The sequence below is a fragment of the Malus sylvestris genome, chromosome 4, assembly GCF_916048215.2.
Source record: "Malus sylvestris chromosome 4, drMalSylv7.2, whole genome shotgun sequence".
Lineage (NCBI taxonomy): Eukaryota > Viridiplantae > Streptophyta > Magnoliopsida > Rosales > Rosaceae > Malus > Malus sylvestris.
The window spans coordinates 24,243,461-24,270,293 of record NC_062263.1 but is presented as its reverse complement, the minus strand read 5'-3'; the positions used below and the strand labels follow the sequence as shown (position 1 = coordinate 24,270,293).

Genomic DNA, 26,833 nt, shown 5'->3' with positions numbered 1-26,833 from the left:
GTCTTGATACGAACTTTTATCCCTCTTGTTGTAATGGGCTTGCTGAGAGTAAAAATCTTTCCTCTTACCAAGAGACAGATACGTTTGGTGACTTAGCGAGTTGCTAAATGAGGCAGGAGATGATGCAATGGGTGTCTGAATGGCCAAGATCTCCTCACTTGGTAGAACTTGACTTCCACTTCCCACTTGTTGATAGGGGTTAACCATATGAGGGTTCCTTTGGTATGTCCTTGTTTCGGCGAAGGCGTGGCTGTAAGTCTGTGCCATCACCTCAGAGTAAGTCTTCCAAGTGTTGGCATTGATCATGTACTTGAAGAAACAATCACATAGGCCTACCGTGAATGCCTTGAGGGCGATCTTGTCATTTGCCTCAGCGCAGCGAGAATACTCATAGCTGAAGCGACTGGCATACTCTCATAGTGACTCATCCAGCTTCTAGCGAACAATGTACAAGTCATCTGCAGAATGCAAGCGATCGGTCTGGAAGATGTGTTGAGAGACAAACAGTTTCCTCAGTTCCTCAAATTAGTCTACTGTCTCAAGTGGAAGACGGCAATACCAGTTTAGAGCTCCGCCAGAAAGGGTAGAGGGGAAAAGAAGATATCAATCTTCGTCGGTGTGCATCCGATATGCCATGGTGGACTCAAAGAGGTTAAGGTGTTCAATTGGATCATCCCTTCCAATATAGAGTTGTAAACCAAGCTTTTGTTTTGTTTTCGCTTGAAGGAGGTGTTGATGATCCTTCTTATGAGAGGGTCAGGCCTGGGTTGGTTCCAGTCAGGTATCTCGGCCTGACGTTCGGCCTTCAACTTGTTTACTTCCTCAATGAGCTGTAGGACAAGTGGGTCCTGAGTGGAGTCATGTACCACTAGAATTTTCTTTCGTAAGTCTCCATTGCCTCTTGGAAGTAGGAAAGTTTAAGTAAGTGATGTGAAAATTAACTTAACACACAAATTTAACCATTTTTTGACAATTGTAGTATAAGTATAAGTAGGAATCGTTCTGGACCGGGGATTAGGAGGGCTTGCTAATAACCTTTAAACTGACTCAAAAATATAAAACTATACTTAAAAACACTTAACAAGATTCACAAGACTCAAAGCAAACTTAAAATACTCAAAACAACTTAAAACAACCAAATAAACTTAAACTAGACACTAGGAATGACTTTGGATGAAAATTGACTTTTACTTGAATCAAAACACTTAAATACACAAACTAAAACAGATTTGAAACACTTTGAAACAATAAACTAAAAGGGGGGGTTTTGATTTGGATGAAGTTGTAACAAACAAACAAGTATGAAAAACTAGACAGATTGTAAAATAAATTTGAGAAATAAGATGATGGATGGGATAGCTAGAGGCATTTTCTCCACACATGACATGTATGCAAATAATTCGATTTCCAGTTACTACTTCATTGAATTATGAACGACAATGCTCCAAATTAACCGTGACATCACTAGTTAACTCTCAGATTTTCCTTGTTTTATTGGATTGGATGACATCATTCGACAACCCAAAACATTCTTCTAAAGTTCCCTACATGACATCATAATAGAGATACAATCAACGATCATTACATTTAATGAAAATCATAAGCATTGACAAAACACTTGCAACTATGACATCATGTCACTCATGCTAGGAATTGAACTTAACGCGATCATTTATAAGCGACCTTCACTACATGTGAATATAAGTTTGTAACGATTATGTGAAACTTCCTTATATTCTAGCAACGGATTTATGCATGCCAATTAAGTGTCGACCCTTAACTAACAAATACAAATAAGTTATCAATCAAATAGTTAAGCCAATTGCATTCACGATTCAAAAGTTCATAACTGGAATTTATCAAATTATATTGCACACATAATCATGGCTTTGAAATCACCCCTAGCCAAGAGGGGTTTAGCCACTCATATTTACAACAAATGGAAAGGAAATGAATTTAAACATTAGAAACAAAAGAAAGAAAACACCTAAACGCTCCAACGATCCAAGTTGGATAGCAAGCACGTCCAAACACTTTCCTTCCCTTCCTTTGCTACGGCACAAGGTGTTGGTGAGTGTTTGAAGGTTTGTTTGTATGGAGGAATGGATGTGAAGATGAATGAATGTGTTTGGATGAAGGTTGTGTTGAAAATGGGAGTGAATGATCTCACTGAGTATGAACTAAATTTATGTTACACACACTTCATTTTATAGAGGAAGTGCATGGCAATGGAGGGGAACATGGAGTGGTGTAGCAATTGAGTGCAATGATGCATGAAATATGAAATGATGGAGGGAACAAGGAATGGTGTAGCAATTGAGTGCAATGATTCAATGTAATGATGCATGAATCTGAAATGATTGAGGGAATAAGGAATGGTGTAGCAATTGAGTGCAATGATTCAATGTAATGATGCATGAAATTTGAAATGATGGAGGGAACAAGGAATGGTGTAGCAATTGAGTGCAATGAGTGGTGTTTGAAATGATTCAAAGGTGAAAGTGAAGTGATGATGCAAAGCATAGGGGTAAAATGGAGTGGTGTTGCAGCTAGGGAACATGAATGATTGTGCACATGGTAGAGAAAGGAAAGGGAGGTGGAATGATACAACAAATGAGTCAATGGAGGGAACATGGATGATGATGCACGACATAGAAATCCAAATGGAGTGCAATGGTGGTGCACGACAATGATAGAAAGGTGAATGGTGGAGTGACATCCCTTTGTGGCTAAGCTCTTTGTCTTTTTTACATTAATTCTTCTTTCTCTTTAACATATTCCTAGCTTCTTTAGTCTTCAATTTTGTCCATTCACCTTGCTCCATGCATGTGCTATTCATTCCAAGCCCAAAACTGCTCCAAAATGCACCAAAATGCATCTTATTGCTTCATAAGGCCTATGGACCTACAAACATACGAAAATAACTTAAAATACATAATTAACTAAGAAATAACAACATAAATGCATGCAAGGGGATCGAGTCTTTCAGAAACCCTTGGGTCATTGATCTTCGAGCATATGTGGAAGGGATTCTCTCGACGTTGCTTTAGGAGTCTTAACAGTCACGATAAATGGCTTTCGATCCTTCCAACCCTTCTGCAAGGAGGTGTTTTTCTCCACTTCTCCTGCTTCGGGTCGAAGCATCTGGGTTGAGAGAAGTCTCATGTTGATCAATGTTTTGATGATTAGCTCGCTCATCATCAGGGATACCCATGTCGAAAGGAGGTGACCCTCTGTGTTGGGGGGCACCCAGATGATGGTTGATGTCCACAGGGGCAACGAGCTTGCGTGTTTAAGTACGCCTAGTTTCGTGGAGCGTCTCAAAGAGCTTCTCATATTGCTCCTAGAGGACCTCATTCTTCATTACTGTCTTGTTATTCTAAGCTTCTAGCTCATCGACTTTAGCTTGAAGAGCAACCCTCTTTCCTTCTTTCTTTCGTTGCTTCGCATTAGGTGCAAGAGGGGTGTCATTTTGTGTGTTGTGGCTTCCTTCGCTCCCCATGTTGGAGAGGGATGCCTAGTCAAAAAAGAGTGTACGAATGGTGGAAACCAGCTTGGCAAAGCTGAAGAAAGTGAGAATAAGTGTCGTTTCCCACAGACGGCACCAAATGTTGATGTACAAAATCAAGAGGACTTTGGTACAACATAAAGTGTTAAGTTTGTGACCTTCACTAGATTGCTTCGGTCACTAGTGTGGATAAGTATGTAAATAGATAGAGACAGGGAAGCAAACACAAGATGTACGTGGTTCACCCAGATTGGCTACATCCACGGAGTTGAGGAGTTCTCATTAATTGTGAAGGGTTTACACAAGTACATAGGTTTAAGCTCTCCTTTAGTGAGTACAAGTGAATGATTTAGTACAAATGACATTAGGAAATATTGTGAGAAAATGATCTCTATTTATAGAAGAAAGTTTCTAGTTTCATTCTGACATTGACACATGTCGTGTTGTGATTGGCTTCTGATGTTGACAGGTGTCGCGCTATGATTGGCTTCTGATGTCGACACGTGTCGCGCTGTGATTAGCCTACTGGTTGGAGGGAAACTCTTCTGGGTCCTTAACGGTATAACATTGACCGGTGCTCAGTAGTTTCGGGATTGGTCAAGTATGGTACAAACAACTATCATAGAATCTATAAATGCAATATTTTTTTAGGATATATTTCCATACAAAATGGGCAAGTCTACCTTCTTGAAAAAGAGATTACATAATGATATATCTAAGGTTAATGATGAACCTAGAGAACATGATGATGAAAAGAGATTACATAATGATATATCTAAGGTTAATGATGAACCTAGAGAACATGATGATGGTTCATCCTCATCTAGAGTTCAAGAAAAAGAAGAACTTGAACCTAGAATGAGTAAAAGGACAAAAATTCGAAAGGACTTTGGGCCTAATTTTGTGACCTTATTAACCGAGACAGAACCTCAATCATTCAAGGAGGCCATGTCCACTCCTGAAGCTCCATTTTGGAAGGATGCAGTTAACAGTGAAATAGATTCCATTATGCAAAATCATACATGGGAATTAGTCAATTTGGCCCATGGCAATAAGCCAATTGGGTACAAATGGATCTTTAAGAAGAAATTAAAACCTAATGGTACAATTGACAAATATAAGGCTCGTTTGGTAGCTAAAGGATGCCGTCAAAAACATGGTTTGGATTTCTTTGATACATACTCGCCTGTAACGAGAATTACGTCAATAAGACTATTGATTGCTATAGCTGCACTCCATGACATGGAAATACATCAAATGGATGTAAAAACTGCATTCTTAAATGGAGATTTAGATAAGGAAATATATATAGAACAACCCGAGGGGTTTGTGGTTAAAGGTCAAGAACACAAAGTTTGTAAACTTGTGAAATCACTATATGGGCTTAAACAAGCTCCAAAGCAATGGCATGAAAAATTTGACCATATTATGATCACACATGGGTTTAAGATAAATGAGTGTGATAAGTGTGTCTACACAAAAACTCAAAATAATGCTTGCGTTATGTTGTGTTTATATGTATATGATATGCTTATAATGGGAACTAACAAAGAGATACTAAATTGGACCAAGAAGATATTGAAATCAAGTTTCGATATGAAAGATCTTGGACTAGCTGATGTGATTCTTGGTGTAAAAATAAAAAGAAACCAAGAAGGATATATTCTTACACAGTCTCATTATATAGAAGCTACACTTAGAAAATATGGTCATTTGGAAAGTAAAGATGCAGTTACTCCTCTTGATGCCAATAGCAAACTTAAGAAAAATAAAGGAGATGCTATATCTCAACGTGAATACTCAGAAGTTATTGGAAGCCTTATGTACATTATGAACTGTATAAAGCCTGATATAGCATACTCAGTGAGTAGACTAAGTAGATATAAATGCAATCCTGGGCATGATCATTGGCAAGCTTTAATTTGAGTGTTGAGATACTTAAAGCATACAATGAATTATGAATTGCATTATACAAGGTATCCTCATATGCTTGAAGGATTTACTGATGCGAATTGGATATCGGATAATACTAATACGAAATCCATAAGTGGATATGTATTTACTTTGGGAGGAGCAGCAATATCTTGGAAATCTTCCAAACAAACATGCATAGCCCGATCAACTATGGAATCAAAATTTATCGCTCTTGATATGTCTGGAGGAAAAGCTGAGTGGCTAAGAGATTTTTTGGAAGATGTTCCCATATGGCCTAAACCTGTAACGGCAATATGTATACACTGTGATAGTTTAGCTGCACAATATCGAGCTAAAAATAGTGTATACAATGGGAAGTCTAGACAAATTAGACGAAGGCATAATACAATAAAGCAATGGCTCTCTAGTGGTGTAATTACCATTGACTATGTCAAGTCAAAAGATAATATTGCATATCCGCTTACTAAAGGTTTATCTAGAGAGCAAGTTAAGCATACATCAAGGGGAATGGGTTTAAAGCCAATAGAGTAAAATGAAACTGCCAAACGAAAACCTAACCTAGTTGATTGGAGATCCCATGGTCTAGGTTCAATAGGCAAACTGGTTTGGTTAGATTCAAGAAGAAACACACTTACATACCCATTCTTATGATAGAAGAAGTGTGGTGACTGCTGATGGTGTAAGATACATTAGTTTAATGATATCGATACTTGTAAATCAAGTGGAATAGTAGCAGCCTATTCTTAATCAATATCACCTATATGAGAGTAAATGTGGGGTCGCATTTACATGGCTACATTCTCTAAAGCTCTCATGAATCTGTGATTTGTTCAGGACCAAAAAGAACACAAACATATGAATTTGTGATGTGTTGGTGTGGCATATGTTTTACTTATTATCTTGGTTTACTGTGGAGATGAACAGTTCAAGATTTTATATTCACTATGTCATCTAATAAATCCGATAAGTATATACTAAGGTAGGTTCTAGTTCAAAAGACACATCTCCTAATGTATGTCACATCTATTGTTTACTCTCGTAACTTAGTTCCTCTAGGACCACATAGTCGTCTCGAAATGTGGGGTATTGTAAGCGTTTTGAGACTTTTGGTGTCCCACATTGGGAAACACTAAAGGTTCATTGCCTTTATATAGATTTAGTGTTTTAGTCTAGTAACCAGAACATGGACCATTTGGAAATGTATTGAAGGCTTGGGCCTTATGGTTGTGTGGATTAGGCTTGTATAATATAGCCTAAATGCAATTAATATTAATTAATCAAGACAAGGGCCTTGGAATTTAAAATTAATCTGATTCATTAATTTTAATTTTCAGATTAAGTTTTTTAATTAATTTATTAATTAAAAAACGTTTTGATTAAAAGACACAGTTCTTAGAAAGAGGTGTGCATTTTCAAATACGTTGAACAGGTATTTGAAAGGGTGTGAAACAACATATATATTTGCAATCACAGTCAAGGTATTAAATATCGGTAATATCGGAAATATCGGTAGTCCGAAAACACGAAAATATCAATGGAAATATCGGGGATAATATCGATATCGATAAAAATTACATGGAAACCACCGAAATTGAAAGAAAAACTTGGAAATTTTTATTGAAACTTTGCAGGATGTTTATTTAGTCAATTATCTATTAGTTTATCACAAAAAATTGAAAGGAAATGCATTGCATGATGGATTTAACATTATCAAGTTGATTATATAGCGAGCTAACAAACATTGTGAGTGTAGAAAATATGAAGTAATTAATGAAAGAAGTCTAAACACACCATAATCATTTATATATAATGAATTAGTACAATATTTTACACTTTATACATTGCATGGTAAGATACATGAGTGACTTAGTACCACATAGAGTTCTTATGAGGTTCAAATTTTTCACTATCTTCATCATCTCTATGTGTAGAATGAGTGTATTGTGAAGAGTAGTTATCAAATGATAAATCCCCAAAATAGTTTTGCATGTAATTGTTAACATGCCACCCATATGGATCCGAGAATGGTTGACTTTGTCCATAAGCAAAATCATTTGAAGATTGAGTCTCGGATTGTTTCCATGAGTCACTCGATTCCATCCCAACAGGATTGGGATATGAAGGGTAGGGAAATGTTTGGTTATGAGTATAACCATAGTTACTACTTCCCAATCCAACAGAGTCCGAAGTTATAGATAACGAGTCATCTTCTTGACTTGACAAAATCCCCTTGCCTCTTTCTCTACGAGTATAGTCCTTCCCTATGGCACCAATTCCTGGTCCTGCCCGCCTACTGCCATGGTAATCATCATGTGTTGCATGCGTGAAGTTTGCCTCACCAGTGAAGGGGCTCATAAATCTGGAAGGTGGTCCAACATAGTTTCCATATCCACCACCACTACCTCCAGCTCCACTACCTCCTTCATCATTCCCACCTCCAGTGGTATGTGAGTCTGTTGATCTTGTACTAGAGCTATCATTAGTATCAGCACGATGTTGTGGTTATATAGGATTGGAAGAAGGTGGAATTCCAGTGTTTCTTGGTCTTCGGCGCAAAAGTTCTTCCAAAGAGTCAGCGCTGCTAGATCCCATCTCCTCCTCTAATACTCTTTCTACATTTATCCCTTCATTACGTGCTTCTTCAACAATTCTGGAAGCTAGGTTGCCTTCATCATCATCTAAATGAAGAGGTCTAATCCATTGATAAAGTTGGTTAGCCTCTGTATCATCATCTTCACCAACAATATCAAACAAATCTAGTGGGTCACCATGGTCGACATGATCTATTTTTGCTTCCTTATCTCGAATTTGAAGCTTCATGTTGTAGTAGCAATAAACTAATTTTTCCAACCTATTATGAGCCAACCTATTTCTTTGCTTTGTGTGTATGAGTGCAAATGTGCTCCAATTTCTTTCACAAGCAGATGAGGAAGCTGTTTGTGATAATACTTTGATTGCTAACTTTCTCACAGTTGGTGCATCAGTCCCATACATGATCCACCATTTAGCTACAATGAAAAACAATGTTGATAAGCCTAATAACTCTAACAAATTCTATTATAAACTTATAGTGAAATATGTTTACACTCACTAGGAAACATTGTTGTTCGAGCAGCAATTGATGTTGGTTCTCCAAAAGTTCTTCTTGCATCTTTAAACCATGTTAGCTGAATTCAATAAATCGTGTTAGTTTAATCCAACAAAGTAATTATTATAATTTAAGTAATTGTGTACCTCATTTCCAAATTGGCCAACTGCTGGTGATGCAGGGTCTAATTTAGAGTATACATTATGTACAGCACGTATAAGGGTATCATCATCTCCAACACCGGGTCTGTATTGGTATCGAGGATTCAAATAATATGCTGTTCAAAGAAACACATACTCTAATAAGAGAAATAATACTTATGCAACTAAAGAAATGAATTGCAAATTATGACATAATTTATACCTGCTGCATGCAAATCGTGGTATAATGTTTTATACCATCAGTCTTCAATTATCTTTATGACCCACCTTGCACCATGTTTTCTTTCCAATTCATCCTTCACTACACGCATCAACTCATATACTGCCCTCATAGTAGGATACACTTCTGTGTCAACAATCCGTAAAACCTTGTAAAGAGGTTCAAACACTTGGCACACATGTTCTGATTGAGTCCAAAAAGCATGATCAAGCACTATACTTTCCACCATACGACCTGCATTTGAGCGGCTGAAATTGTGGTTGGCCCAATCGTCACTAGTGAATAGTTGCTTCAACCCTGCTTTCTTCTTAAGTAGGCTGTTTAATGCAATATAGTTGGTGGCGAATCGAGTGGTAGCTGGACGAATAATTTCTCCTTTGCAAAATTCACGCATCTTTGCCAACAACCAACCATGATTGTAAATATAATTTGTGATCGTTCTAGCTCTTTTGACCATAGTAGCAACATTCTCTCTCTTGCCCATTGCCTCAAACATGAGATCAATACAATGTGCTGCACATGATGTCTAAAACACATTATGATGCTTCATTAACTTTTTTCCAGCTTTGACAAATGCAAAACCGTTGGTCACGACTTGGACAACATTATGCTCTCCCACCTCCATGATTACATCCCTCAATAATTTGTAAATATACTTGTAGTTCTTTATATGGTCTGAAGCATCAACAGACTTAAAAAAAATTGTCTTTCCCATGGAGTATACCATGAAGTTTATGATAGACAATCTGGTCGGGCCGGTCCATCCGTCACACATGATTGTGCAACCATTAGTTTCCCACTTTGACCTCAACTTGTTAACATACTCGCCAATGTCTTTATACTCCATATCCAAATATTTGTTTCTTATATCATAGGGAATGGGAGGTTGTACTCCAACACCGGCCTGTTGACATCCCACTACCATATTTTTGAAATGATGTGATGATGCTTTCTCAGCAGGGACATATTCATAGATAAAGAACTTGCTAATTAGACGCCCCATTCCCTCCTTCACATTACCTCCAGTGAAATAACTCCAAACACTGTTTTTTATTTTTTAATAATGTGCTGATGAAAGCCTTCACTTCTGGGAGGACATTATCGCATCGTTGGACATTTTTTGCTGGATCTAATCCACTAAGATGGTACTTAAGTCGTGTCACTCCGCCACTCTTCATTACCTGACCACAATATTTGCAAATTGTGCCATGTTTGTTTCCGTCTATTGGGTCTCCATGTTCCCAAGCTGGATCACGTTTAGTAACTCTACTGGACATCTTAAACGTACCTATATTTATTTTTCATGAAAATTAGACAATTATTTTTTGATAAAATAAGAGAACCAAAATAATAAAGTTATTCTACAGAAGAATTAAATACGAAGTAAACAAAATGATTGTAAAAATTTAAGTAATTATACAAATAATATGGAATAATAAAACCTAATATTAATGAATAATAATCCAATTTGATAAAAAAATAATCCTAATATAAAACATGGTGATGAATAATAATTTGATAATAATCCAATTTAATGAATAATCCAATTTGATAATAATCCAATTTAATGAATAATAATCCAATTTGATAATAAAAAAACTAATATTAATGAATAATAATCCAATTTGATAAAAAAATGATCCTAATTTAAAACATGGTGATGAATAATAATCCAATTTGATAATAATCCAATTTAATGAATAATCCAATTTGATAAAAAAAAAACCTAATATTAATGAAAAATAATCCAATTTCATAATAAAACCTAATATTAATGAAAAATAATCCAATTTCATAATAAAACCTAATATTAATGAATAATAATCCAATTTGATAATAATCCAATTTAATGAATAATAATCCAGTTTGATAATAAAAAAAACCTAAAATTAATGAATAATAATCCAATTTGATAATAAAACCTAATATTAATAAAATAATAAATAACATTAAACATATTAAAATTATCCTAGGGAATAATTATACAACATTACTTAATTACTTAAAAACATTAACATGTAATTGTTAACATTACTTAATTACTTACAAAAATTAACATGCAAGTATTAATTACTTAAAAAAATTAATATACGAGTCCACACAAATTTATTTGTTGTTGTATAAATTACAATAATATAAATATAAGTTTGTAAACTTACCTTAAATATGGAACCCTTTGTGTTCAAGCTTTGGAATGGATCTGGAATGGCTTTGAAAATGGTAAGGGAATAAGAAGAAACGAAAATGCTATGAATGCCTCTGATACTCCACCTCTGATAAGGTGAAAGAATATAACAGACAATGGCACACTGTTTTGCATGTGAAAGAATATTACGGACTTACAGTGGCACACGGTTTCATTATGAAAGCACTATTATTTGTTGTCCATGGTCTAAAATTGTAAAAAGTTATTTGGATCATTAGATCATAAAGCTAGAGACAGGTTTTGAATTATTTGGATCATTGGATATTTTTTTTTTCTCACACGCCACCACACACACACAGAGTCAGAGAGTGAGTCACACTCACACGCCACCACACACGCACACAAAGATCGAGATTCGAGACCCCCCACACCACACACGCACACAGAGACTGAGCTCAGTCTCTCGATCTTTCCTTCTCTCTTCTGAGTTCTGAGTCTTCTCCCTTCCTTCTCTCTTCTGAGTCTTCTCCCTTCCCTTCTCCCTTCTCCAGTTCTCCCACACACACACACAGACATCATCTCTCGATCCTCCTCGTCTGCGTTTTCCGCCTCGTCGGCGTCGTCTCCATCTCCCATGCCATGACCTCTACCTCAAATCGGTCATCCCCATCGGCGCCCTCTACTTCCTTTCCCTCTGCTCCTCCCTCGCCTTCCTCCTCGTCGAGCCTGTCACCATGTCCCGCGACCACTACCTCTCCTCCGTTGTCCCCATCGGCGCTCTCTACTCCCTCTCCTTCTGGCTCTCCAACTCCGCCTACATCTTCCTCTCCGTCTCCTTCATCCAGATGCTCAAGGCCCTCATGCCCGTCGCCGTCTACTCCATCGGCGTCGCCTTCAAGCAATGTCACGATAATATCGCGATATTATCGCTAATATCGTGATATTATCTCGATATTTTGACGAAAACCTATTGGATATGTGTAGGAATATCGGACTCCCAAAAAAATGATAATATCGGCGAAATATCGCCGATATTATCGATTTTTTATACCTTGATCACAGTATCCAAGTTAGATCATCCTTTCTTCTTCTTTTTCTTTCGTACGAATTTTTCAGAGAATAAGCACACAAAGCAAATTCGCTAGAATTCTAGAATCCAGTGCGGGTTGTAGAATTAGGTAGTTGAATCCTGATCGAGCAGACGTTGTAGAACCACAAGCACAAGAGTGGGACGGAAATACTGTTCGAATGACATAGCTTTTACGCTAGCCTTTACCTTCTGTAATCAAGTTAGTCCCATGGATATTCTTATATTAATTTCTGTATTTATTGTGTAATTTCATTCTACACAGCAAGTATTTTCGGTTAATAAAATATTAGAATTTCAAGTTCTGTTTATTTCTGTTATTTTTGTTTATTTCTGAATTGTTCTCCAACAATCCATGTAGTAAATTTCAAGCATACGTGGTCCTCTAAGCAGTGCCAACTGTTCCTACTTTCACCATATTCGCAAGTCAATTTGTTGGCTTAAATTTTCATTTTGGTGATGGGTGTTCAGATACTCTCTCAAATTCCATTCCCTACGCTCCTATAGAGATTTGCAGCTTCTTTGATAATGGAGGCATGCTAAAATACAAGGAATAATTTACTTTAAAGCTATTTTGCCTATATATTGAAAAGAGCATGCATATAGTTGGCCAAAAATTATAAATGGCTAGCATAGAGGGTTTAAGAAGCCAAACTCTACATAGGCTTTCCAAGCAGCTTGAGTTTTACAAACCTCCCTCCGCACCGGATAAATCCGAGGATTATAATGAAAGCACTGCATGCTTAAACTCCGCTATAAGCTTCAACTCTTTAGCAGTCACAAATGAAGAGTGTTCTTGTGTCAAGTTGAGATTGAGAGAGAGAAGAGCGGCTGTACTGATATGCATCTTTGAGGGTCCTGAGGGTGAGCTAAGAGTTATTCTTACTAGGAGATCCATGAATTTGGCATCACACCCAGGTATAATATGCTAAATTTGTTGTGAGGGTAGTGATTTACGCACGCTTGTCGCATGCCCCTATCTGTTTCTAGCCTTTTGATTCTCCAAGGATAAATAAACAGGAGGTACGCAAAGGGGAAAGAAAAGATGTGTGGAGATCATTTCTTATTTGTTAATATCTCAAATTAATGTTTCTCAAGGTATATTGCACTACACAAGTTACAGGCAGAGCATGCATATGTCAATTTACATTATTTTGTCAAAAACTTAATTAACAAGGATTTATTTTTGTGTAATGCAGAATGATAATCACAGATTTGAGGAGAGAGAATGGATGGGTTGGAAGTATATTCTCCATATTTTCGATTTTGAATCAGAGCAGGGGCCGTTTCTAATTTGGGGACTAACTGCAAGCATTTTAATTCGAGCAGCCGCTGTTATCTACCAGCAGCCTCCATTCTTCCAAGGACACAGCCTCCCTGACTTCCAAGAATTGCAAAGAGCCTTGCATAGTGTGCATAATGTTAAACATGAGAATAATATATAGTACTACATATGTTGGAGAAAATAAAACCATAAAATTCAAAGCCCTAATTGATACATCATATTCCGTGATGTCATTCAACGATCAGAATGGTTTGGCTTTTAGATTCTCTTTCAACGATTATCTATGCTAAAAGTAATCAACAATCACTTAGATGCTTCATTATCGGCATTTCTATTTCAGCTTTATTGAACGAACAACTTTTTTGCACATTTGAGGTGACCAAACAATTTTAGATTTAAATTTTTTTAACAGAGATTATCCTAAAGACCTAAAATATATAGACAGTTTTAATCGTTAGATTGCATTATGTGACAGCCTTAAAGAAGAATTCTCATAAGACTTGTAGTCCTGAGACCATAAATGTATAATAGGTCAAGGGTGAGTGAATAGTCATAATTTGACAGAAGCTTCTCCAAAATATAAAACTGAAGGCCAAGGTTTGCATAAAGTTCTTTGAAATTCAATTATTTATAGCTCATATATATGAATGAATGCATTCCCTTTGGTCATGTTGTGGCAAATTCAAACACCTTCTGGTCAAAATTTGCTTATTCATAAGCTACTATTTCTTCGAAAATCCGACAAAAATGATTTATTCTCTCAAACTATCACCAGCATCCGTGTCTATATAAGCAGACTTATATGAAATGTTCCCTCTGTACATGCTCCGTACCATGCCTTGTCAACTCTATAAAAACTTCGCCATGGTTTCATGGTGGAAATGTCGGTGCTCAAATAACCAATTTTTTATATTATTGCCAACTTTCAAACACCATCCAACGTCTCACTATTTTTTCAAATTAATATTGTCCCTCAAAATTAATCACTCATGCAATTTAATAAGTGTGAAGATTTTATCATAAAAAATATCGATACAATTACTAGTGAAACGTTTAGTACTCCAATAAAAATGTAAAATATCATGAAAGGTGTAATTTGCATTTTTGGTCGAAAAACTCTCCCGTATTGGGGAGATATATAATCAAGGTTCTAAAAGTCGCTAGGCGCTAGTCGGGCTGCGGGTTGGGCCTAGCGCCTAGGCAGCTAGGCAGGGCCTAGGCACGGGACTAGGCGGATTTAAGTAAATCTATCATATTTCAGGTAAATAAGTGTCTGCTTCTACTTGAAATATATATAATTTCATCATAAACTACAAAATAGAATGCATATATATCATGAAGTATTGGAATATAATGAAAACATGTGAAATAAGGATATAATGTTTGTTCATTCAAGTATGCAACAAGTCCCTTACAATTTATTGGAAAAAAACAAAATGCAAAATGAAAGTTATGTATTTTCTGTCTAAATGAGTTGCAACTTAGGCGGGCTAGGCGGGTGCCTAGGTGGTCTGTTAGAATAAATGTAGAATTGAGGAGAATAATCCGAATAATGACTTTGAGGTACGACTTGAATCGTTTCCTTAAAGTGTTATTTGCCCCCACTCGAATGAGTTTGCTAAAGGGTTCTTGGCAAATCACTTCCAGGATACAACAAAGTATGAAATATTCGATTAGCAAAACCGAATTATATTCCCTTAGAAATAACTAGAAAGAAATTGTATGAATGTGATGTAGAGAGAAAAGAGAGCAAAGAAATTATGTAGACAACAAATTTCTGAATATATTGTGTATGAAACATTATACCACAACATGTATTTATAGACATCAAAGTACCCGTTCATCGAGCCCTTTCATTTTAGTTGAAGACACACAACTCTTCTTAATAGTGTTGACCCAAAAGACATGTGTTCTATTTAGAATTTTCAGAAAATAAATATTGACTAATTACATCCTTTAATTCTACTCATACAATTTGAGTAAACATCATATCTTTTAACCAAAAGTTGTAATTCAACCAAAAAGTAAAAGGTTGAATTAAATCCAACCTTTCAATACATGTTGCCGCACGCACGCATGCTGCGGATGGTAGCAGCACTAGTCATATATATTAATATATTTATATATTCATAAATATTATATATTAATATATATATATATATATATATTATTAATAATAATAATTATTGAAATCTCTAACATGGTCTAGGCGGTGGGCTGGGGCCTAGGCATTAATCAGGGCGGTGGGCTGGGGCCTAGCGTCTAGGCGGTGCTAGGCGGAGATTTTTAGAACAGTGTATATAATATAGATATTGATAAAAAAAGTACATAAGAACTTAAGTATACCTATTTTTTAAAACTTTTTTTTGTAAGTCCTAACAATAAAAGAGAGAAAATTAATTAAAAAAAATCTTAAATTTATATCTCTCGCATTAGAGTGAAACTCTAGTCTACCTCTCTTGCAAGTATAAAATATGGGTTCCAAGTCTCACTAAAATCAATTACACGAGTCAAAGTCCAACCCCATTAATTCCCATTAGAAGTGAATTTCACACGAAGCTACCTATGAATTGATCAGAGTACAAAAGATTGAAGTCCATGCTTTTTATCAATTACACGAGTCAAAGTCCAACCCCATTAATTCCCATTAGAAGTGAATTTCACACGAAGCTACCTACGAATTGATCAGAGTACAAAAGATTGAAGTCCATGCCTTTTCTTTCTCTTTACATCTAATTTACCAGCCAAACCAGCTCCACAACAAGGATTACAGATTAATACTAACTAGTCAAGAAGGCAAAGCTCTTAGTCCCCGAAATTTGGCCATGGCCGGCATTACTAATGCTTATAGTGAAATAACCCCGGCGGTTCCGTTGTGGCTAAACAAAGGTGACAACGCATGGCAACTCACAGCGGCCACTTTTGTAGGGTTGCAAAGCATGCCGGGCCTAGTGATCCTCTACGCCAGCATAGTCAAGAAGAAATGGGCAGTAAACTCAGCCTTCATGGCCCTCTACGCCTTCGCCGCCGTGCTCATCTGTTGGGTCCTCGTAGGCTACCGTATGGCCTTCGGGGACCAGCTCCTCCCGTTTTGGGCTAAAGGTGCACCCTCTCTAGGTCAAAAGTTCCTCATCAGCCGAGCCAAAGTGCCCAAAAGCACTCACTTTCGTGACGATGGATCGATTGAGACTCAAACGGTTGAGCCATTTTACCCAATGGCATCACTCGTCTACTTTCAGTTCACTTTTGCAGCTATTACTCTTATTTTGTTAGCGGGGTCTGTTCTTGGCCGCATGAACATCAAGGCTTGGATGGCTTTTGTCCCTCTTTGGCTTCTATTTTCATACACTGTTGGAGCCTTTAGTCTTTGGGGTGGTGGCTTCCTCTATCATTGGGGTGTAATTGACTACTCCGGTGGTTATGTCATCCATCTCTCCTCGGGCATCGCAGGTTTCACCGCCGCTTATTGGGTAGGTACTTACGATTAAACGCATTTTAGAAAATATCATGCACATAAACGAAACATCAGTAGAGAATCCTTAAACCCATTTTCGAAACCCTTTCTAGATCAAATTTGACCTATTTGAAAATGTTTCTCTAAAAAGCACCTCATAAGCGCTTTATTGAAAATATTCACTAAAATTTCAAGTGCTTATTTCTTCAAAAACACTTAAAAGTGTTGGCTTAATTTTCAGGTGCTTTATAACACATAAACACTTCTATTTTGTTTTTCTGTTACTTTTGGTTATCGGTTTTAGCCATTCTATGAGAACTTCCAAACATCTTTAATTTTAGAATTTGAACTAAGTTAAAAAAATTTAGATGTAATTATACTACGTTTACCTATGTGTTCTAGGTTGGTCCAAGGTTGAAGAGTGACAGGGAGAGGTTTCCACCAAACAACGTGTTGCTAATGCTTTGTGGTGCTGGGATGCTGTGGATGGGCTGGTCAGGTTTCAACGGCGGGGCCCCTTATGCTGCAAACATTGTTGCTCCAATAGCAGTGTTGAACACAAACATCTGTGCAGCCACCAGCCTTCTTGTATGGACGTCTCTCGACGTTGTGTTCTTCGGCAAGCCGTCGGTGATCGGAGCTGTTCAGGGCATGATGACGGGGCTCGTATGCATCACACCTGGGGCGGGGTTGGTGCAGTCGTGGGCAGCTATTCTGATGGGAATGCTTTCTGGTAGCATTCCATGGGTCTCCATGATGGTCCTACACAAAAAGTCTGCCCTATTGCAAAAGGTAAGACTTTCTGCTTTCCGCACTCAACATTTTTTGGTATTGTTTTTTGGCATATGATACGCATGCATTGTGTATTTTCCCTTCAACGTCGGCTAAATATTTGTTTTTCATGTTCATATTATGCAAAATCATGTTGTTTAAAACTAAACGTTTTGAAGTATTTATGTTCGTTGAATTTTGTTTGATTTATCAATTTAATAATAATAAATTAATAAGACAAATAAAATTGTGCATGATACTTTTATTTCAGAAAATTTTAACTCAAGTGACATTTGATACAATCGAGTTAGTGTGAAAATAAAGAATCTTAATTAGGTTTAAGTCTCCATCAAACATTTTAATTTGTTTTATTCTTTATTTCATAAAATATTCATCAAGCTTACTTTTTTTTGTGAAAAACGGAGCTAAAGCCCAAAAAATTACGAGATGGCACGAGGACAAGAAATACCTAAAACATCATCGTTCAAAAGGAACCTAATATAATCAGAGGGCCAATATAGATAATATTAATCTATCCCAACTCTTTTTGCCCTAAGCTTTGTAGTATTCAAAATTTTCAACCTTATAGTCCCACCAAAGTCATAATATCCATCATTTTCAACTATACAAGTATATTATAATCGTTCCCTTATCCTTCAAATTTGTACCTTCATCGAGTGCAGATTGACCAAATGAAATAGCCACCTTTCAGACGATTAGGTTTTCTAGAAGATTTCCATTAGTCCTCTGTCCTCTTCCCGTAATGCTTGACCAATCATCAATGAACAAAATATGATAAATAAAATAAAGGGTTCTTTAGTATAAACTCATGCAACACTTATTTCCTTAACAAAAACCCATCTCGTTTTAAATATTCAAATAAAACCCAAATTTGAAATAAATTGCCATGTAAACAAATAAATACCTATTATTTTCAAAATATATACAATTGTACCACAACACCCTAATTATGTTGATGAATTTAATTACCACCATAATTATAGCAAATAAGTGCTTTATTATTACAAAATTATCTACTTTATACTTGTCTTACCATCATATGTTCCGTTTCTTTTATTTGTTTGACAATCATTGTAGGTAAATTATTTTGCATGTATAAGTTAGGCACATTTTGTTGTTATTATATTTGTGTGAAATAAATTACCTATATTTTTAAGTAGAATAAGGGTAATTAATTAACTTTGAATCAATTGGCTAAAAACATTATTTTATTTTGTAGGTAAATAATTTTGCATGTATTATTACATATACTAGGCACATTTGTTATTATTATGTGTTGTTTGCAATCAATCAACATTCATTTATTTTGTAGGTAAATTATTTTGCATGTATTATTACATAAGTTAGGCACATTTTGATATTATTATATATATGTGTATGGAAATAGCTTAAATAACTTTTGAATCAAACAGTATTTATTTATTTATTACTTAGGTAAATTATTTTGCATGTATTATTTTACCTAAAACTTATATTGTTATTTTATATATGTAAAATATTGGTAATTTTGAATAAAATAACATTTGTATATTTGTAAAAAAAAATGCTAATTTATTTGTTACAATTATTTGAAAAGGAAAAAAATGCTCATTTTTACATAAATATGAAAACAACTATATAAGGAAACAAAACTCTAATGTCATGTAATTTTTGTTATTAATATGCATTGAAATCATGACACTCAAAATTTTCATTTTCAAATCTACATAAACATTTCAAAACGTTTAATTGAATGAAATAATATAAAATAAATGTAGATAACAAGTAATAAACCCAAAGTCAATAATATTAGGGGTAATTTAGACATTCAAAAATACCAATTTTGCCAAGTGATACTTAATTATGGATATTGCTTAGTTGGAGCCTAGTCATTGGGTTTTTATTAGAAAATTTTACAATTGGGGGTTTTAGTTAATGAAAATTGAATTCCAAGGGGTATACTCATATTTTCAGTAAAATAAAAGAAGAGCGTATTTAAGTTAGATCAGTTGGTTAGGATAGTGTATTCGCTCTTTATACCGAATTTCAAACCGCTTTTGTAAATTAGAATAACGTAGAACATTGCCTTATTGTCACGTACAAAAAATAAAAATCTTACTGTGTCTAATTTGTGATTATTTACAGGTGGATGACACCCTAGGGGTATTTCATACACATGCAGTGGCAGGGCTTTTAGGAGGACTGCTGACTGGGCTTCTGGCAGAGCCAGCACTTTGCAAGCTTATGCTGCCTGTTGGCAACAGCAGAGGTGCATTCTACGGTGGCAGTGGAGGGATGCAATTTCTGAAACAATTGGTTGCAGCCATGTTTGTGATTGCTTGGAACATAGTCTCCACCACTATCATACTTCTGGCAATTAGGGTTTTCATACCTCTGAGAATGCCGGAGGAGCAGCTTATCATTGGAGATGACGCCGTTCACGGAGAAGAGGCTTACGCTCTTTGGGGTGACGGAGAAAAATATGACCCGACAAGACATGGTTGGAATACATCGGCGTATGGTGAAGAAATGGCACCGTCGCCGTATATCAATGGTGCAAGAGGTGTGACCATTAACTTGTAAACACCTGCTGCACTATGCCGGATGCATGTTTCATATGATCACATAATTAATATGTAGGTATTTGTTACCTGTAAGTAGAAGTTTTGAACAATTTTCCACTAAATCGTTTGAAATTTGAACGTGATTGTGTGATGGGATGATTTCGTCCGAATGTCATTTATGACCACTTTGTTTTGAGACTGTAACACATGTGATAGACAAACACCGTCAAAAACATTAGGTTAAAATAGTGTTTGTATTGACAAAATCTCACCTAATATTCCATTTGTGATAGTTTAGTCCAAATTTGACCACTGTGGAGACATTATTTTCAGACAAACAATAATTCTTTCAACAGATTCAGTGCACGACTCTGTATCCATAATTGGTGGAAACCTTGTATCAATAATTTAAGGTCATCAAAGTAGCACAAACGACTGATCATGGCAGATTCTCCATGGCCTCAACAGTAATACCCTGCAATCAAGAACCCGACGTGTGTCGTTAACCCATTTGTCCATCCAATCCTATATCTCCGGTCAAGAGTGCACCCTGTGTTCAATTTCTGAAGCAGGTAACTCTTTTTATACAAGCAATACCGGGAGGGGGAATCAAACTCAATACCTCGAGCGCAGGAGATAAATGCTCTGTAAATGGAATATAAGAAGACGAGTAACATAACACGCAAAACGAATCAATTATAAATCCAAAATATACCAAATCCATTTGATCTGAGCAGATGGTAGTTTCCTTTACAGTGATTTAAGGCTGTTATACAAACCCTTGAACCGTGAAAGTGGGTACCAGTTCCCAAAAATAGCTACTTTGCATGCTAAAGTATCTAATGTTCCACTATGAATCCTGAAACTCAGAAAAGCAGAGAGAACTTTTGGCTAATCGAAGTGTTCCCATTCCTGATTTGGTTCTGTTGACGATGGCTCTGGCGTTGACGTTGGGGGATCTAGGCATCCAACTCCCGAGTCAAAGGTCTCCCACTTGGTTGTTACTGCGGTAGCATCGCTACTGTTGTTAACTGGATTGCTGTTCCTCGCCTTTAGAGCATCCAATGCATCCACAAAGTTCTGGACACGTCGCACCTGTACAAGAAAGTCGTTAAACCAGCCATAACAGATCTCTAATCGTCTATGCAACTTCAAAATTTTGAAACAAATTATAAACTAGCCATTACATACTGACGTTCCAATGTGCTTATTGCAACAAATAAATTTTAAGCAGAGAGAGAAGCGAGAAAATAAACCCTGGGATTACAGTCCTATAGGTTTTCCGGAGAGAAGAGGAGAGAGAAAAGAGGGGGGGGGGGGGGAGGGGAGGAATATTATAACTATTGGGATTTCGAAGAGAGGTAACCGATCTCGTAATGCTGATCCATTAAAAATATAATAGCTCCAAGTGCACAAAGTAATGGAATTCCATTCGCAAATACCAACATCAACACATAATGCTACTCTATGAAAATAATGACCTCAAGCGTAAGACACATGATACATAGCAACCAACGAAAGCCAACAATGCTGCTTATATAGAGCAATCCTTTAGTTGTTTCAAGCAATACAATGAAATGATCTATGTGGTGGAAGCCCTCAAGTGGAGTCTACTATATGCAAAGATACTGAAGTTGGGCCCAAAGGACAAGTATGAACTGACTACTAAGGGCAATTGTGTGTCCTATTACATATGTAACGGGAATGACTATAGCATATAGGTATGCATCCAACCTTTCCTCACAAACAATTTACAAGAAACCTGGTGGGGCTCTTTAAATTAACACCGAGGTAGAATCCTAAATAGAATCCTGATAATGAATCTTTTGATTGTCCTTTCCCATCACTTCACATTGCTCCAATCACCCTGACCATTGGCAGGGCTACCATCTCACCACCAGAATGCATCAATTTTGACACAATGCATGCCACAATAAATAATTTTTTACCTCCCTATCTATAAACTACAACAACCCTCAACGCCGATGATCACAAGAACTTCATTGTGTGATCAGCACAACACAGCACATCATTTCCACGAGAACAAACACAATGCATGGCAATTCCATCATAAGAAACCAACAATCATGAAAAATACAAACCTCTGCCCTGCGTTGCATTTTTTCTTCTCCTTCAGCTTGAATGCTGTCCAATTTCAGCAACTGCCTCATGAGCAACTCTGTTGACACAACAAATTCTTTATCGGAAACCTTGGTCCCGCCAGCCACAGCCACTTCCAAGGCAGCAACCTTTTAAAATCAAACAAAACATTGAGAGTCCCAAACCAATCTAACATTCTGGTAACCAAACACAACCGGGACATGGAACTCACCCTCTCTGCAAGCTTATCAACCTCGGCTATGACTTCAGCAATTGCACAAGAAGCTTTTGACATCACATTGCTTTTGGCTCCAACCTGTCCACCATTGTTTGGCATCTCTTTGCTGTTGACTCCAACTTCTCCAGCATTGTTTGGCATCTCATTGCTTTGATTTACCTCCTCAACCTTACTCTCCTTTCGGGCCTCCAGAAGCAGCACCTTCGAGTTATTCTTCACACCAACAATGTCCAGATGCTCCTCATCTGCCTTCTCCACCCCCCTGAAAAAGAGTCTCTGCTCCTCTGGCTCCAAATCAGTCTTCTGTGCAAGATGTTTCTTCATATCACCTGACAACAGCCAAAATGATATCAAGGACTAAACCCCTCACAACTCTCTTCCATTATTAAAAACACTAATTTGGAGAAATACGGGATTTTCACCAGGAAGCCCTTGATAAGGATAGAATTAGATAAAACACTTAAAAACCCAAAACTCTGGAAACAATTCCCGGTCTTTGTAATTTGCGGACACCAAAGAAATTTCACAACTAAGAATCACTTAGAGTATCAAAATTCAAAAGTGGAGAAAGCGAGAATTTTTTTCCCCAAATTAAGAACTTGACGTGTTTTCATACAAAACTTATAGTTGTCGGAATGTTGTTCCTAATTTACCGAATACCACTCGACCCAACTATTATTCCACTTTCCCCATAGATTATATGTTGCTAGGTGAGGATTTTCTTCTTCTTTTCTTCTATGGTTTGATTCTCTAAGTGTTCTTCCCTAACATTAGTAGTTGTCAAGGGTGCTACACTAATTAACTAAAACCCATCAAAATTTCGATCTAGCTAATCATGATTTACTCTCGTAATTAGCAAACAATACTTCAATTAACCATTAGAAACAGCAATCAAATCATAACAGTGACAGTGAATATGATTAAAATGGAAGATAACATCAGGAGTGAAAGAATACTACCGAAAGTGGAGTGAGCAGGGAGGAAGAGCTCAAAGTGGGGCCCGTTGCCCGGGCCGAGAACTACGTCGATCTTCATCATGGGCCCCCGAAATGAGGCGGAAGCACCACCACCAGCAGTCGCCGAGGCGTCATCCTCGGCTTCCCGCCTCTGGACCAGCATGCCACCTGGGCGCATCTCCCAATCAATCTCCTCGTCCTGATCGGGTACCAACGCTTTCGGACTCGGGTTCGGGTTCGGGTTCGGATTCCTTTTCACCATCGTAAAAAAATGGGGCGGGAATCGAGTGGTGGTAGTAGTGAGGGTATTGACTAGTTAGCGACAGAGTGAGGGTTTGAGGGGGAGAGAGAGATGATCGGAGGGTTTCAACGGAACGCGTTTCGTAGAAGGGTGTGGTCGGTTCCACTCCATCATTCCGAGTCCGACGTCAAAAGGTTATTTGGGCGGTGCATTTTTCATCACATATTTTGGGGTGGATTTTCGAATAACCAATAAATGTGGAAGGCCTAATCGGATAAATGGTCCCGTGATCATAAGGTATTCGGATGATAGCCCCTGTGGTAAAAAAAATTCGGATTTAAACCCCTGTGGTCTAAGTCTGTTAGGATTTATGCCCATCTGTTAAATAATACTCCTGTGGCTGCCACGTGGCTGCCAAATGTCTGCCACGTGGCAAAATAATAATTTTTTTTTTTTAAAAAACCTGAATTTTTACAAAAAAAAAAAAAAAACCCAGAACCTCCCCCCCGCCCTCCGCCCGTTCCCCCCCCCCCCGGCCGTCCTTCTCCTTCTTCCTTCTTCTTCTTCCCGCTGGTCTCCCCGCGCGACTCCTCCCTCTCCCTCTTCCTTCTTCTTCTTCTTCTTCTTCTTCTTCCCGCCGGTCTCCCCGCGCGACTCCTCCCTCTCCCTCTTCCTTCTTCTTCTTCTTCTTCCCGCCGGAGACCAGCTCCCCCCCCCCCCCCCGCCGGAGCCCTCTCCCCGCGCCCTCCTCCCTCTCCCTCTTCCTCTTCCTTCTTCTTCTTCTTGCAGATCTGTGTTTTTTTTTTGGTAAAAATTCAGGTTTTTTAAAAAAAAATTAAAAATTATTATTTTTGCCACGTGACAGACATTTGGCAGTCACGTGGCATATATGTGTCAGCCATGTCAGCATTATTTAACAGATGGACATAAATCCTAACAGACTTAGACCACAGGGGTTTAAATCCGAATTTTTTTACCACAGGGGCTATCATCCGAATACCTTATGACCACGGGGACCATTTATCCAATTAGGCCAATGTGGAAAATATACTTATGGGAGTGAATAATAACTAGGGTTAATCGAATAAACGGTCCCGTGGTGATAAGGTAATCGGAAAGTAGCCTCCGTGGTAAAAAAATTAGGCATTAAACCCTCGTGGTGTAGTCTTAGCAAATTTAGTCCAAAATTGATTTTTCCATTAAATGTCTGTTATATGCAAGGGTAAAAATGTACATTTATACCCTACTGCATTGGCACCCATGTCTTTGAGCTTCTTCATGGTCAGATTCACCAACTGGAACTTACTCAGACCTTTCCTCTGGAAAATCCTAACAAACTACCCCCAGTCCTAGTGATGCTAACCACCTACTGAACCCGCCAGCTTTATGAAGCTTCCTCTCAAGATTCAGAGCTCTCAGCTTTTGATTCAGTAGCATTCCCTGATCAAGGAAAATACTCGGGCCATGTCGTAATTTTCTTGGCTGAATGATGGCTTTTGAGGTTTTAAATACTCTCGGTGTTCTATGAGACTATGAAGAAGAAGACACACATCAATGTACATTTTTACCCTTGCATATAACAGACTTTTAATGGAAAAATCACTTTTGGACTAAATTTGCTAACGGACTACACCACGAGGGTTTAAATCCTAATTTTTTTTACCACAGGGGCTACTTTCCGATTACCTTATCACCACAGGAACCGTTTATCCGATTAGGCCTAATAACTAATGAGGGAGTGGATATAATAAAATTGTGGAGTCTTTCGTCGTCGTATATCAAATGTTATAGTACAAATGACTTACTATTTTGAAAAGAAAAAAAAATATTAACCACATGTGCTAGCCTACAAATTCTTTTACTGACTATCGTTCTTTTTGTTAGTAGAACTATTTGATAATGCTTTACGAAAAAGTCATTTGTCTTTTGGCAGACAACCGATAATGCTATTATATTTTTTGAAGCACTTTTGATGTTAAATATAGTGTTTGGGTGTCACAAAGAAGAGATCGGGACTAAGAAAAAAATCAAAACTAACTTTTTATGTTTTCAGGATTTAGGCATGGTTTTTGAGTTATTTTCAAGTCTAATTTCTTAAAACGGTCTATCAAAGAAGAATTCAAGATTTGTAACTCAAAAACAGTTTTCAATTTGAAAAACTTGTACTCAAACAGAGTATTAAACAGACCCTAAGCAATTTATGATTAATTTGACAAAAGATTATGTATTTAACTGCTCCGGTTGTTGGAAAAAAGCGTATTGACCAGTTAATTTATGCTTGATTTATCCGTTTCTAGGGTTAAAATCTTCTTTACATTGTGTAGCCACAAAGAAAAAACAAACTAAACATCTTATTATGAATTTGCCGAGTGTGAATTTGAAAGGTCAGCAACGTTATGTGATTTGTCAAATGATTTATAATTAAAGATGAAATGGTTATTAAACGAGTTTCGACCGTGATTTGGAAATAATAAAATAAAATGTTACATATATGAAACAAGGTGTAGTTTTACATTTTTTAACACGTCTGTGTAATTACTAAATTTGGGGCATCATAAAGAAGAGGATAAGGTGCTTTATTTGGGGCTCAATAAAATTTTGTTGGGAATTTCAATTCGTACAAGGAAAAAGAGCATCCCACACCACAATTATATAGATTAACTACTCTCTAGATAAGATTTGAAATGATATTTGGAGGCTCCTCAAACTGCAAAATTGTGTGACGTAGATAAACCAAAACGCGCCAACCTATGAAGCAGCACAAAGCGAAAAAGGATTACAAGCATGAATCTTTAAAGACCTAAAATCTGAAATCCACCGGTTGTTTGAGAGAAATCCTAAAGACTTTTTTTTATTAAAGATTGAACTGATGATTACAATTATAACATCCACGACTTAAATATATAAGTCATTTACAACTCCTTTCGACAACTCAAAAACTAGGAAATTCAATGTAAATAAATGACATTAATCGGATGGAAATGGAAGGTCCAATTTTTATTAGAGAAATCAAAACTGTGTTTTAGAGGTTAAAACGATCCTGGATGGCTAAAACGTATCATGAGTCCAAATTAAAGCT

At 37.0% G+C, this 26,833-nt stretch overlaps 2 protein-coding genes and 1 pseudogene across 2 annotated transcripts; 2 read left to right on the top strand and 1 right to left on the bottom strand.

Annotated features, from left to right (window-relative positions):
• Positions 1-12,741: 12,741 nt before the first annotated feature.
• On the top strand, positions 12,742-13,590 carry LOC126618252 (nudix hydrolase 22, chloroplastic-like; annotated as a pseudogene).
• A 2,444-nt stretch (positions 13,591-16,034) lies between these two features.
• LOC126619415 (ammonium transporter 2-like) lies at positions 16,035-20,404 on the top strand. Its single transcript, XM_050287781.1, has 3 exons — positions 16,035-16,900; positions 17,287-17,676; positions 19,801-20,404. The coding sequence occupies exons 1-3, from the start codon at positions 16,256-16,258 to the stop codon at positions 20,236-20,238; spliced, it is 1,473 nt and encodes a 490-aa protein (XP_050143738.1). The 5' UTR covers positions 16,035-16,255; the 3' UTR covers positions 20,239-20,404.
• Positions 20,405-20,895: 491 nt separating this feature from the next.
• LOC126619416 (BAG family molecular chaperone regulator 4-like) lies at positions 20,896-24,011 on the bottom strand. Its single transcript, XM_050287782.1, has 4 exons — positions 23,517-24,011; positions 22,552-22,886; positions 22,322-22,468; positions 20,896-21,314 (listed from the first exon to the last, which is right to left on the bottom strand). The coding sequence occupies exons 1-4, from the start codon at positions 23,773-23,775 to the stop codon at positions 21,111-21,113; spliced, it is 945 nt and encodes a 314-aa protein (XP_050143739.1). The 5' UTR covers positions 23,776-24,011; the 3' UTR covers positions 20,896-21,110.
• Between the last annotated feature and the right edge of the window lie 2,822 nt (positions 24,012-26,833).